At 42.5% G+C, this 13914-nt stretch overlaps 1 protein-coding gene across 1 annotated transcript in view; it reads right to left on the minus strand.

The window, feature by feature from the left end:
• The window catches only part of nectin3a (nectin cell adhesion molecule 3a), a 77551-nt gene that overhangs the window by 28175 nt on the left and 35462 nt on the right, over window positions 1–13914 (minus strand). Inside the window, exon 2 of the mRNA XM_064984845.1 lies at window positions 5035–5382. Within this exon, the coding sequence (XP_064840917.1) occupies window positions 5035–5382 (348 nt within the window). The remainder of the gene's footprint in view (window positions 1–5034; window positions 5383–13914) is intronic.

The raw sequence follows: 13914 nt of genomic DNA on the forward strand, positions 1-13914 counted from the left end.
ATGCCTATGTAGTGAATTGTGCCTAGGCTTACTAAATTTGTGACTGTCTGAAGAGTCACAATGACTGCTCAAAGAGACACAAATTATTTTATAGGATATACTGTAGGCGTTTCCTGTCTGCAGTCCAGCAATGCCAATTATGCGTGTGCTTTGAATTTATGGCAACTTTGTGTGATGTAAATACGCTAGGCTAAAGGTTTTCATGCGTCAACCTGTTTGGATAATGTGCAATTCCATTTTTTTGCTAATCTGATGCTGTGCATGTTGTGTATTTTGTGGAATTTCATTAGCACAATTCCACAGGTTCAGGAGAGGGAGAGAGGCTAGAAAGCACTACTCCACTTCACAAATTGGCTCTAGTGTTTAGATCTATGATTCAAGGAGCTGTCAGGCTGCCTTTCTTTTCCATCATTACTCATCTGAATCTCTTGCCTGGCTACCCAGATTCCTTACTCCGGCCAACCGCTACGCCACACCCAATGATGTTAGTTTGTTCTCTGCAAGGAGTCTGGATCTGAGTACCTCCCCGACCTTTCACCGAACGCAAACACGTTTGGGACAGTCTGATTGGTCCAAAAACCAATGGGTTGGGCCAGAGCAAGAACACACGTGGGTAAAGCAGTGGTTTGAAAATGTGGCATTGGCTTTGATACTCTGATTGGTTAGAGACAACTTTATTTTGTACAACGCCCCTCCTGCCCCTTGTCACCACAAACAACTTCAATGACGGTAGTCTCAGACTAAAGTTTGTAGCGAATGACAGAGCAGCAGAAGAATTTAGTGTCAGTTGTCAGGCTACTGAATATTCCCTACCCTGCTCTCTCTCTTTGCCATGTCCATTTCTCCTTCCCCCTCTCTTTCTCTCTGTCCATGGTCTCCTTCTCTGCTTGCAGAGGGCACGGCACTAACAGCTGCTGGACTTCATTTCACAGTGACAGTGTGGCATGTGGGGCACACATACAGATCCCCCAGACAAGGCCATCGCCCCCAGACATCTGCCGTACCCCTCCTCACAGTGGAACGACACCCCAGAGACTCCCTCTTCTAAAAATATACCTGTTTCCTGCGCCCAGGCATCATGCAGTCATCTCAATCAACCTGCTCACATTGTGCCCCAAACCCTCATCTAATCAACACTCCCCCCTACCCACCCCACTGACTGACCGCGCACAGTAGCTCTGTTGTGTTAAGGGGGCATCATGGCACCCCATAGCCCATAGCCCACCCCCCTATCCCCTTCCCGCCAGTGTAACCAAATCAGGGGTACGTGCTAATTTCGAGAGGCTGTCAGGAGGGGGTGGTTCAGATCTATCTTGTTGAGTGCAGAGGGTAATGATTTTCCGCCAGACAGGCAGAGAGTGGGCATTAGGAGCCGTGTTGGCCCTGTCTCACCCACGCACTGCCCAGTTCCGCTATGCTCCCATGAACGCGTAGGGCTGGGCAGTATACCTTATTTTACGATATACCGGCGTCACGACTTCGGCCGAAGTTGAAGCCTCTCCTTGTTCGGGTGGTGTTCGGCGATCGACGTCACCGGTCTTCTAGCCATCGCCGATCCATTTGTCATTTGTCCATTTGTTTTGTCTCGTTTTTCCACACACTTCCCAATTACTGGTCATGTATTTAACCCTCTGTTTCCCCCATGTCTTTGTGTGTGATTGTTATTTTGTTCAGGTCGGTATGTTCCGGCTGGTTTGTGCCGGGTGCTGTTTATCACCCATGTTTTTGTGGCAACCGTTCTTTTAGCACTTTGTAAATGGTTTACTTTGTGCTGTCGAGTAAAGTGCGTTGTTTCACTCATCTCTGCTCTCCTGCGCCTGACTTTCTACACCAGTTACACCTACCAGCCTGACAACTGGTATTGACGCACAATCCAGTTTGGGTTTTTACTTTACCATCTATAACGGTATTTGAATGTTTTGGTTTGTTAAATGTGATACAGTGTATAACATAGATTTTTATAGATTACTTCGCTTCTTGAGTCATCTCTCTCCACTCTCTCTCTCCATGCCGCTTTCCACACAGACCTAGCCCCGCCCCGTCACTCAAGGAGTGCATTTGTTGTTCCTGGAACACGAGACAGATACTTGCATTCAGTCTGAACGGTCAATGCAGCACATGCAACAAAGTTGAAGAAAACTATGCAGTTTTCACTTTGCTTCTTAATATAAATCCACTAGTGTTATATAATTACACTATTCGTTTGTGTTTCTTACATATGCAAACAGCTAGATTGTATTTTCTACGCAAGTTGGGACGAAATCTTGTTAGCCACTAATGCTAATCGCTAGTTAGTTGTTTAGCTAGCTAATAAATGTAATGAGTCAGAGCAAACATAAGTAGTGATACAGGCTGATAATACCAGTGATGGTGTAGACCTAAATCAGCTTGTTGTTGTGCAGCAAATGGTCCATCAACACAGTGTGGTAAAGAAGGCTCCTTCTTCACCACCTGCTAACCATATGTAACCATGTGTATGTGCCCAATAACATTTGACTTGATTTTATACATCAAAGAGGAATACGCAAAGCATGAATATTGTAATGAAACAGCAGGGAGCAGGTCTCAAACCCTCGACGTTCGAGCCCGAGGTCCGGCGCGCTATCGACTGTGCCGCAAAAGCATGCTCGTGTGGCAGAGTCGATTTCCACGCTTATAAACACAGGTTCATTACAATATGTTAGCTATATGAAGTTGCTGTAACCAAATCAGGGGGACGTGCGATTAAATTTTCTTTACATTGAGTTTACCACCCATTTTGGGCTGCATGGAGAAGCTAAGAGAAAACATTAAATGTAGGTTTCTACCCTGTCACAATAACTCCTCGCTGGCATTTTCGTTCATTATCATGTCAAACAACACTATTCAAAGTGCCCACTACTATATTATAACTATATAATTAGAATAATCATTCTATTTTCATGATTTCAACAGTTCACTGAAAATTAAGGACTAGATTGTTTGCCCATATCGTGGAGCCCTACATGGAAGTGTGGAAATTATGTCAAATTAGTGCAGGAAATGCAGAAATTAAATGAAAATGCTGCAAATTATTTTTGGTTGAACTGAATAGTAAAGGCTGTCAAAGCCAGCCAACCAGGACTACAGTTCAACTGTAAGGCCAGTGGTCAAACCATGCAGTATCTCCACAGTTTTGACATATCAATCAGTATACTTAAAAATAATTACAATTTTCACCAATCTCTGCATTTATGGGGCTCATTGGATGATCAAGTAAATCATAGAGAATGGATATTTTGATTATCTAATGAAACAACTTCTAACAATAAAACATAAACATTTAATTTGACCCTCAACAATTGAACAAGTCTTGCCATGGCACTGCACTGCTGCGAGGTTATGTTCTTTTTAGTTTTTATGACTCAGCTGAAAAGAGAAGATGTTATTGCTCCACATCAAATGCATGTCATGGACAGTAAAACATGGCTATCAGTGAGTCATACAGAGAGATCTGTGCCTGAGTAGAAGACCGCTTATGGTTTGATGATACAATAACTCAGAAAGTTAAAGTGGGACTGGGCCAGACTGTGGAGTATGCCGCAATGTCAGGCCTAGTATCATCACTTGACATCTTCATTAATGCAGCTTTTTTAAGTGTTGTCTTGCTTTCTCTTTTAAGTCTTAGCAGAAACTCAGTCTTTTAGAAAACTGCATAAGGTTTCTCACTTCCTTGTCAGCAATAACAATCCCGAACAAAAGGTCATTCTAATTCTCAGAGTTTCGGTGGTGGTGTATTATTCCTTTGCCATTGTTTACAGGTGGGGGCTTGAGGCTCAAGTAGCAAAGCTCCTCCTACCATTAAAATGTAACCCTTTGCCTTTTGTAAGGTTAGGAGGAAGGGGGTGGGAGAGAGAGACAGAACGAGAAAGAGAGAATGGGGGGTTTCATTACCTGAATGTACACTGCACTCCTCTTATACGATTCAAATCTGTCCCAGACTATTACATTCTTACAACCGTTGTTGAAAGGAAAGCTATGAGCTTTTTGTTTTTATATCAGTGATTATTCTCAGAAGAGGAGTGTACCCACTCACAGTGGTAAGAAATAAAACACCCCCAATAAACAACAACACAGAGTAAAGGAAGGCAGGTGGAAGCCAAGGTTGCGTCCCAAATGACACTATTCCCCATGGCCCCTGGTCAAAAGCAATGCACTAGAGAAGACCATGCCATTTGGGAGACAGAAGACTAAAGGTAAATGTGGGCTAATGGAAGGCTGTGGAGGCCCAGACACTGAGTCGAGGCAGGCAGCATCCTGTCACAGCAGCACTTAATGTAGCCCTAGTTAGTCATCAGAGCCTGCCTGAGGCCGAGTGTCAAATGGCACCCTATTCCCTATATTGTGCACTACTTTCATCAGTCAAAAGTAGTGCACTACATAGGGCATAGGGTGCTATTTGGGACGCAGTCTCAGGAGAGATACACATGAAGCCTGGCTGGCTGCAGCTTTCATCACCGCCCACAATCCAATCAACCATTATAGGGGTGGAAACACATGCTGACCGCACAACAATCCTTAAAGTTCACTCTCAGTAAGGTGCTACTTTATAATGTGTCCATACGAGTTGGAACCTTTACGTGTGGATTTGTTTATATTAAGTCAGTAAATCTATGTGGCATTTGGCTCCTACAGTAAGAAGGCTAGCTGTATGAATATTTATCAAGTCTGAACTGACCTCCTATAATTCATGGGGACAATGAGAACATTTTCTGTGAAAGGACATCCAGGTAAAATGGAGCTGGTGCTATATGCTTCTACAGTACAAAAAGTAACTGCTTCTTTATGGCGGACGCCGAGTGTCTGTATCCCAAATGACAGCCTATTCCCCATTTAGAGCACTGCTTTTGACTAGGGCCCATTGGTGTAGCATCCAAAATGGCACCCTATTTACTCTATAGTGCACTACTTTTGACTAAAGCCCAATGCAGGTCCTGGTCAATAGTAGTGCACTATAATAATAATAAGAATAAGGTCAATTGACCAGGTCTGAAGCAGTCTAAGAGTTCAACATACCTAGTATATTGACGGTGGTGGATGCCTGCGTGTTGCCCAGTGGGAACGTCGCCACTTTACACGTGTAAGACCCGATGTCCTGAAATCCCACGCCTTCCAGGACAATTGTGGCATCGTGCACGGAGGGGTTCAGGAAGGACAGGCGCCTGGTGTAGTCTGGGGAGATGGAGATGCCAAACTGGGGGTTGAAGACGGCCAGGGTGATGGTGCCTGAGGGCAGGCGACGCTCCCAGGAGCTCTGGGTGAGGCTGAGGTTGGTGCCCACCTCCACCCTGCAGCCCAGAGTAATGTTCTTCCCCAGCACAGCACTCACCCTCTCTGGGACCAGCACCTCGTTACTGCACACACCTATAGACAGGGGGAAGGGGAGAGACACAGTTACTTAGATATAGACATAGTTACAGGAGAGATCCATGTTGAGAACAGTCATAAAAAGAAAAACTGTAATCAGGACTGAACCTCAGTCAAAAAGGAGAACAACATGGGCTTCTTTTCAACTTTTATTCAACTTTTTTTTCATTCCTCTTTCATGCTTTTATTCAGAAACGACAGCCCCTTCCAATGAAACCTACTATATCACATCACTTCCCTCTCATGTTACTCTTCCCATGGGAATGGGCTGACATGACTTCTTTCTGGAACAACTAGTCATGCCGTGTGTTTGTGATATTAAGGTGGTATTTCAACAGTGTAACAATGGATGGGCTTTTAGCTTTATGATGGGGTTTATCAGGGAAATGTGTCTTGAGTCTGGAACCCCTCAATGTGTGTTCACTCCTAATGAGCAACACACTCCGCAACACACAGCAACAGACATTCAGCCTCCCTTTTCACCACAGGACCACTGTCACTGCTGCTAATTGTTAGAGCACCTTGCCATATAAAGTCAAAGCATTATAAAGGAAAAAAAACTTTCTGGAAGGAGATGAAACATAAAAAGCAATTTGATGTTTTTTTTTACTGTTTTTAAAGGCCCTTTCATGTCTATGCACGTTGAAAGTTATTTTCAGCTTGCTGTAACATGTAAAATGTGGGTTTTTCATTGGGGGCTGGCTAGTTCAGATGCTGTGATTGAGTAAAGGCGCAGAAAGCCAATGGGGAGAGAGGATGAGCAGTGAGCACATTATTATGGCAGGCTGTATCACAACTGGCCATGATTGGGAGTCCCATAGAGCGGTGCACAATTGGCCCAGCGTCGTCCAGGTTTGGCCGGTGTAGGTCGTCATTTTTAATAAGAATTTGTTCTGAACTGACTTGCCTAGTTAAATAAAGGTTAAATACATATTTATATTTTTAAACAGTGGGAATCAGCCGCTTCAATGGACGGAAAAAGAGGCAATGAAGCCTAACATGATTCAGCAGTATTGTGTTTCTCTACTTTTTGTTTTCCTTTGCTTGGAAAGTAGAAGCTGCATGATACAAGCCTAGTAAGCTAATTTGATTTATAGTAGATAGGAAGCTAGTCTGTCTAGGGGTTGTACTTATACATCAAGCTGCCTCCCGCTACAGAAACAGGAGATACCGGTAGGCGCCTCCTGCCCTATGGACTATTCTGGCTTGCGCGAGGCTTATACAGTAGGCCTACTTCCTACTTGATAGGCCTAACACCTCGTGCTGGATGTTTGCAATAACTAGCTAGTCTAACCATTTAAGAAATTGAGCAATACATGCCTACTGTAACAGTTAGAAGCACCACAGGCAGCAAACTCTGAATGAATCACTAGCCTACAACTTGAGAGAAATTAATTTGAACTTGAAATACATCTTAAATTACAGGTTAGTCCAATCCCTAGAATCATGGGCAAAATATATTCCAACCAAGAAAGACCAGAGTCAAATGTCTCTAAACATAATAACACAAATGAGTAATTGATACCCACATACTGTATACATTTAAACATTAAGTTCATATGAACTTTTACAGCCCTGTCGTCTATATTGAATTGTTGGGGGCACACCTTGTTGTAAATCTTGCACTAGCCTTCACGAATGCCATTCAAAACATTCAGTGTAAGGTCTGAGTTTTCTTAACGCAATTTAAAGTTATATTTGGGAGATCTAAATTTACACCTACCAATGTGTGTGGAGTAAGCTAATAAAAGCGGCCTACTGGCTGGTGCTTGAATATGAGAGGGAAACCACAGCTACGCTATCCTGGCTAAGAGGGAATATAGGCTCTCCCTGCTCCCTTGCCTCCCCTGTAATTTCAGGGATCACATGTATACGTGCGCGCACACACACACACCCCCACACTAGGGCTGTCCCAGACAAAAACAAATCTTGGTCAACCAAGAGTCGTCTGTTCTTTCGACCAATCAATTGGTCTAATTTTAAAATATTTATTTTTCCATGTATAGACGCATCCTATTAATCAAATCAATGAAATGCACTGATGCTTTAAGCAAACAGTTTGATGAAATAATTAAGACACAAATGACTAGAGGGACTCAGACCGCAATTGATTTGAATGTGCCGGGCCCGACTCAGACCTACTGCGCTGTGTTAAAAAAAAAAATACATTGAGTGACTGTGACTAGAACCCTTTGGCTCTCTCTCCACCCTTCTGCAATGACCACCACAGAACACCAACAGTGTGTATTGTGTGATATCCAACTGTGTTGCTGAAGCTACAACATACAGTGCATTCAGAAAGTATCAGAACCCTTCTCTTTTCTACACTTTGTTAGGTTACAGCCTTATTCTAAAATGGATCTCACACATTTTTTTCTCATAAATCTACACACAATTTACAAACTGAAATATCACACTTACATAAGTATTCAGACCCTTTACTCAGTACTTTGTTGAAGCATCCTTTGCAACGATTGCAGCCTCAAGTCTTCTTTGGTACACCTGTATTTGGGGAGTTTCTCCCATTCTTCTCTACAGATCCTCTCAAGCTCTGTCAGGTTGGACGGGGAGCGTCGCTGCACAGCTATTTTCAGGTCTCTCCAGAGATGTTCGATCAGGTCCTGAGCACTCTGGAGCAGGTTTTCATCAAGGATCTCTCTGTACTTTGCTCCGTTCATATTTACCTCAATCCTGCCTAGTCTCCCAGTCCCTGCCGATGAAAAACATCCCCACAGCATGATGCTGCCACCACCATGCTTCAGGTTTCCTCCAGACGTGAGGCATGGCATTCAAGCTAGAGTTCAATCTTGGTTTCATCAGACCAGAGAATTTTGTTTCACAGAGTCTGATAGTTCTTTAGGTGCCTTTTTGGCAAACTCTAAGCAGGCTGTCATGTGCTTTTTACTGAGGAGTGGCTTCTGTCTGGCCACTCTACCATAAATCCCTGATTGGTGGAGTGCTGCAGAGATGGTTGTCCATCTCCACAGAGGTTCTCCCAACTCCACAGAGGAACTCTGGAGATATGTCAGAGCGACCATTGGGTTCTTGGTCACCTCCCTGACCAAGGCCCTTCTCCCCCGATTGCTCAGTTTGGCCAGGCAACCAGATCTAGGAAAAGTATTTGTGGTTCAAAACGCTTCCATTTAAGTATGATGGAGGCCACAGTCTTCTTGGAGACCTTCAATGATGCAGACATTTTTTGATACCCTTCCCCAGATCTGTCTCGGAGCCCTATGGACAATTTCTTCGATCTCATGGCTTGGTTTTTGCCCTGAAATGCACTGTTCAAATACCTCAAGGTTGATGAAAGGAAACAGGATACACCTGAGCTCAATTGTTGAGTTTCACAACAAAGGGTCTGAATACTTTTTTACCATTTAAAAACAAAAATTACACTTTTTTTACCACATTTTGTGATATCCAATTGGTAGTTACAGTCTTGTCCCATCACTGCAACTCCCGTACGGACTCAGGAGAGGCAAAGGTCGAGAGCCATGCATCCTCTGAAACATGACCCCGCCAAGCTGCACTGCTTCTTGACACACTGCTTGCTTAATCCAGAAGCCAGCAGCACCAATGTGTAGGAGGAAACACTCTACAGCTGGCCACAAGGAGTCGCTAGAGCGCAATGGGACAAGGACATCCCAGCCAGCCAAACCCTCCCCCAACCCGGACGACGCTGGGCCAATTGTGAGCCGCCTCATGGGTCTCCCGGTCGCTGCCAGCCGCGACACAGAACGGGATTGAACCCTGATCTGTAGGGAGGCCTCTAGCACAGTGCCTTAGACAACTGCGCCACTCGGGAGGACCAAGGGTCTGAATTCTTATCTAAATAAGGCATTTCTGTTTGTTTTTTTTTTTTATAAATCTGCCAACATTTTTGCTTGGTCATTATGGGGTATTGTGTGTAGATTGATGAAAAAATATGTAATTGTAGGATACGTTTTAGAAAAAGGCTTCAACGTAAAAAAAATATGTAAAAAGTCAAGAGGTCTGAATACTTTCCCGAATGCACTGTATAGCATATCATAATCAAATCAATATATTGGTTATAACAAACTCAGAACACCGTAACACGTGACAGTAAAATGGATGCAGATGACGTGACAAATAAACTCGAAACGGGGGAATGTTTACTGGTTGTTCAGGAGGTAAAGGGGAAGTCAGATGTGTGGAAAAAATGTGACTAGTTATGGAAAATACTAAGAGATCAACAAAAAGAAGGCAAGGAGCAAGCTCTGCCTGCATATTATGTATGCCAAATAGGTTCTGTATAGATAACAATATAATTTTTCTGACTGTTTGGAACAATGTAAACAACACTAAATAAATTATAAACAACACTAAATATGTTTTTTTTGTTGTACAGCCTTTATTACAGCAAAGACTAAAACAGTCACATTCAATTGTGATTAACATTTCTGAATATGAACGTTTTAGACCTATTTACTGTTTACGCTAATATTTCAATGGTCTCCTTGTTATTTTATTTTAAAGCTAAAATGTTTCATTGCATTTCAAATCATGAATGACTCTTATGTTATGTGATGACGTTGAACAAGTACATGATTGATTGATACAGTGGCCTATATTCAGTTGAAGTCATTAAAATGTGTTTTTCAACCACTCCACAAATTTCTTGTTAACGAACTATAGTTTTGGCAAGACAGTTAGGACATCATCTTTGTGCATGACACAAGTCATTTTTCCAACAATTGTTTACAGACAGATTATTTCACTTATTATTCACTGTATCACAATTCCAGTCAGAACTTTACATACACTAAGTTGACTGTGCCCTTAAACAGCTTGGAAAATTCCAGAAAATGATGTCATGGCTTTAGAAGCTTCTGATAGGCTAAATGACATAATTTGAGTCAATTGGAGGTGTACCTGTGGATGTCTTTCAAGGCCTACCATCAAACACTTGCCTCTTTGCTTGACATCATGGGAAAATCGAAAAGAAATTGTAGGCCTCCAGAAATGTCCAAACACCCGAAGGTACCACATTCATCTGTACAAACAATAGTATGCAAGTATAAACACCATGGGACCACGCAGCCGTCATACCGCTCAGGAAGGAGACGCGTTCTGTCTCCTAGAGATTGAACGTACTGTGGTGCAAAAAGTGCAAATCAATCCCAGAACAACAGCAAAGGACCCTGTGAAGATGCTGGAGGAAACAGGTACAAAAGTATCTATATCCACAGTAAAACAAGTCCTATATCGACATAACCTGAAAGGCCGCTCAGCAAGGAAGAAGCCACTGCTCCAAAACCACCATAAAAAAGCCATAAAAAAGCCAGACTACGGTTTGCCACTGCACATGGGGACAAAGATAGTACTTTTTGTAGCAATGTCCTCTGGTCTGATGAAACAAAAATAGAACTGTTTGGCCATAATAATCATTGTTATGTTTGGAGGAAAAAGGGGGAGGCTTGCAAGCCGAAGAACACCATCCCAACCGTGAAGAACAGGGATGGCAGCATCATATTGAGGGGGTGCTTTGCTGCAGGAGGGACTGGTGCACTTCACAAACTAGATGGCATCATGAGGAAGTAAATTCATGTAAATATATTGAAGCAACATCTCAAGACATCAGTCAGGAAGTTAAAGCTTGGTCGCAAATGGGTCTTCCAAATGGACAATGACCCCAAGCATACTTCCAAAGTTGTGGCAAAATGGCTTCAGGACAACAAAGTCAAGGTATTGGAGTGGCCATCACAAAGCCCTGACCTCAATCCTATAGAAAATGTGTGGGCAGAACTGAAAAAGCATGTTTGAGCAAGGAGGCCCTACAAAACCTGACTAAGTTACACCAGCTCTGTCAGGAGGAATGGGCCAAAATTCACCCAAATTATTGTGGGAAGCTTGTGGAAGGCTACCCGAAACGTTTGACCCAAGTTAAACAATTTAAAGGCAATGCTACCAAATAGTAATTCAGTGTATGTAAACTTCTGACCCACTGGCAATGTGATGAAAAAAATAACAACTGAAATAAATAATTCTCTCTACTATTATTCTGACTTTTCACATTCACATTGTGGGAAGCTTGTGGAAGGCTACCCGAAACGTTTGACCCAAGTTAAACAATTTAAAGGCAATGCTACCAAATAGTAATTCAGTGTATGTAAACTTCTGACCCACTGGCAATGTGATGAAAAAAATAACAACTGAAATAAATAATTCTCTCTACTATTATTCTGACTTTTCACATTCACATTGTGGGAAGCTTGTGGAAGGCTACCCGAAACGTTTGACCCAAGTTAAACAATTTAAAGGCAATGCTACCAAATAGTAATTCAGTGTATGTAAACTTCTGACCCACTGGCAATGTGATGAAAAAAATAACAACTGAAATAAATAATTCTCTCTACTATTATTCTGACTTTTCACATTCACATTGTGGGAAGCTTGTGGAAGGCTACCCGAAACGTTTGATCCAAGTTAAACTATTTAAAGGCAATGCTACCAAATACTAATTGAGTGTATGTAAACGTCTGACCCACTGGGAATGTGATGAAAGGAATTAAAGCTGAAATAAATCATTCTCTACTTATTATTGACATTTCACATTCTTAAAATAAAGTGGTGATCCTAACTGACCTAAGACAGGGAATTTTTACTAGGATTAAATGTCAGGAACTGTTAAAAACTGAGTTTAAATGTATTTGGCTAAGGTGTATGTAAACTTCTGTCTTCCAACTGTAGGTATTGAAATATAGGCCTAAGTAAGTTACGTATTAAGACTAAAAAAGATGCGGTCTTAGGCCTAGAGATCGATGGTGGTAATGCAAGGCTGCTTTACTAAGGCTACTGATGACAATGACATAAACAATTATTATAATGATGATCATAATAATAATAACCAGAAGGAGATCAAGGAAAAAGGAGGGTTATTATTATTATAAATATAATTTCTGACAATTTGGAACGGTGTAAACACTAAATGAATTATAAATAATACCAGAGGCTCATCTAACAGAAAAAAAGTGTGAAGTCTTTATTACAGCATAGCAAAGATCAAAAACAGCCAAATTTGTGAAATCGTTTATCCGACATGTGGTTGCATGAGGCTTGGTGCTCACGGAATCAGTAGGCTATTAAACAAACACTCAAACAGGCAACAGAAGCAGGATCTGTCTTGTTGTAGATATACTGTACCAGTCAAAGGTTTGGACACACCTACTCATTCAATGGTTTTTCTTTATTTTTACTATTTTCTACATTATAGAATAATAGTGAAGACATCAAAACTATAAAATAACACATCTGTAATCATGTACTAACCAAAAAAGTTTTAATTCAAAATATATTTTAGATTCTTCAAAGTAGCCGCCACCTTGTTCACCGTGATTTATTTATTTTTTGCTACTGCTTGACGAAAGAAATCTCAGTCGACCAACAGCCTATTGACCAAACAATCAACCAGTCGACTAAATGGGGTCAGCCCTAGTACACGTACACGCACGCACACACACACTCTTTCCACTATAAAAACTGGGGGTGAGTGTGTGAGCAATCTGAGAATGTGTGTATGATTCAGGGATTTTGTTTAGGTAGAAGATATGTGAATCATATAGCAAGCCTAGCTGGTGAGGGGTTTGTAAGAGCTTTCCATGGCCGAATAGTTGTGTGTGTATTGCACCGCATTGAGTTGTGTTGTGCTTTGTTTGTTTAGCGTCAGCGTGCCGTGCTGTCACAGTATCCTCTGTGTGTATTGGTGTGGTTGAGTGTCAGGGTCAGTGTATGCTATGCAGCCAGTCTCCACTCCACTCAGAACACTGAGCCGGGACAACAGCTGCTCCTGCACTCTGACTATCCCTGGGACCAACGCACCCGGTACACCATGCTTCTACTGGCCTACCTAACATAACAACGTTGCGCGCACACACACACACACACACACACACACACACACACACACACACACACACACACACACACACACACACACACACACACACACACACACACACACACACACACACACACACACACACACACACACACACACACACACATACACACACACACACGAGCAGGAGCTATACATAGCCATGCAAACACAAGCTACTGTAACATGGGAATACATCAGTCAACACAGACAGGAGGACAGGAGGGTAATAAAAAGAAACTCATCCAAAAATACAGCTTTTTCTGTGCAGCAGTAGTAGGAGAGTGAATACACTGACATGCTTGGCATGTGTGACAAGCATGTTGATTCAGGCACAGGCATGACACACCTCTCAGACTGACTGAGACTGGGCCACTACGCTCCGCTAGGCTAGCAGCATGCCCACATACTGTACCTGCCACACAGTGCCACCATTCCTACATACATAGCTAGGCAACTACAACAAGCAATCAGCAAGACAGTCAGTGTGTCTGTCTGCCTCTGGGACTGTCTCTGAAATAGTACCCAATTGAATACCCAATTCAGCACTACTTTTGACCAGAGCCCTATATAGGGAAATGGTGACATTTGGGACACCCCCCTAGTCCAAGCAAACATCAAGGCAGTGTGTC

This window comes from Oncorhynchus masou, chromosome 13, assembly GCF_036934945.1.
Source record: "Oncorhynchus masou masou isolate Uvic2021 chromosome 13, UVic_Omas_1.1, whole genome shotgun sequence".
Classification (NCBI taxonomy): Eukaryota; Metazoa; Chordata; class Actinopteri; order Salmoniformes; family Salmonidae; genus Oncorhynchus; species Oncorhynchus masou.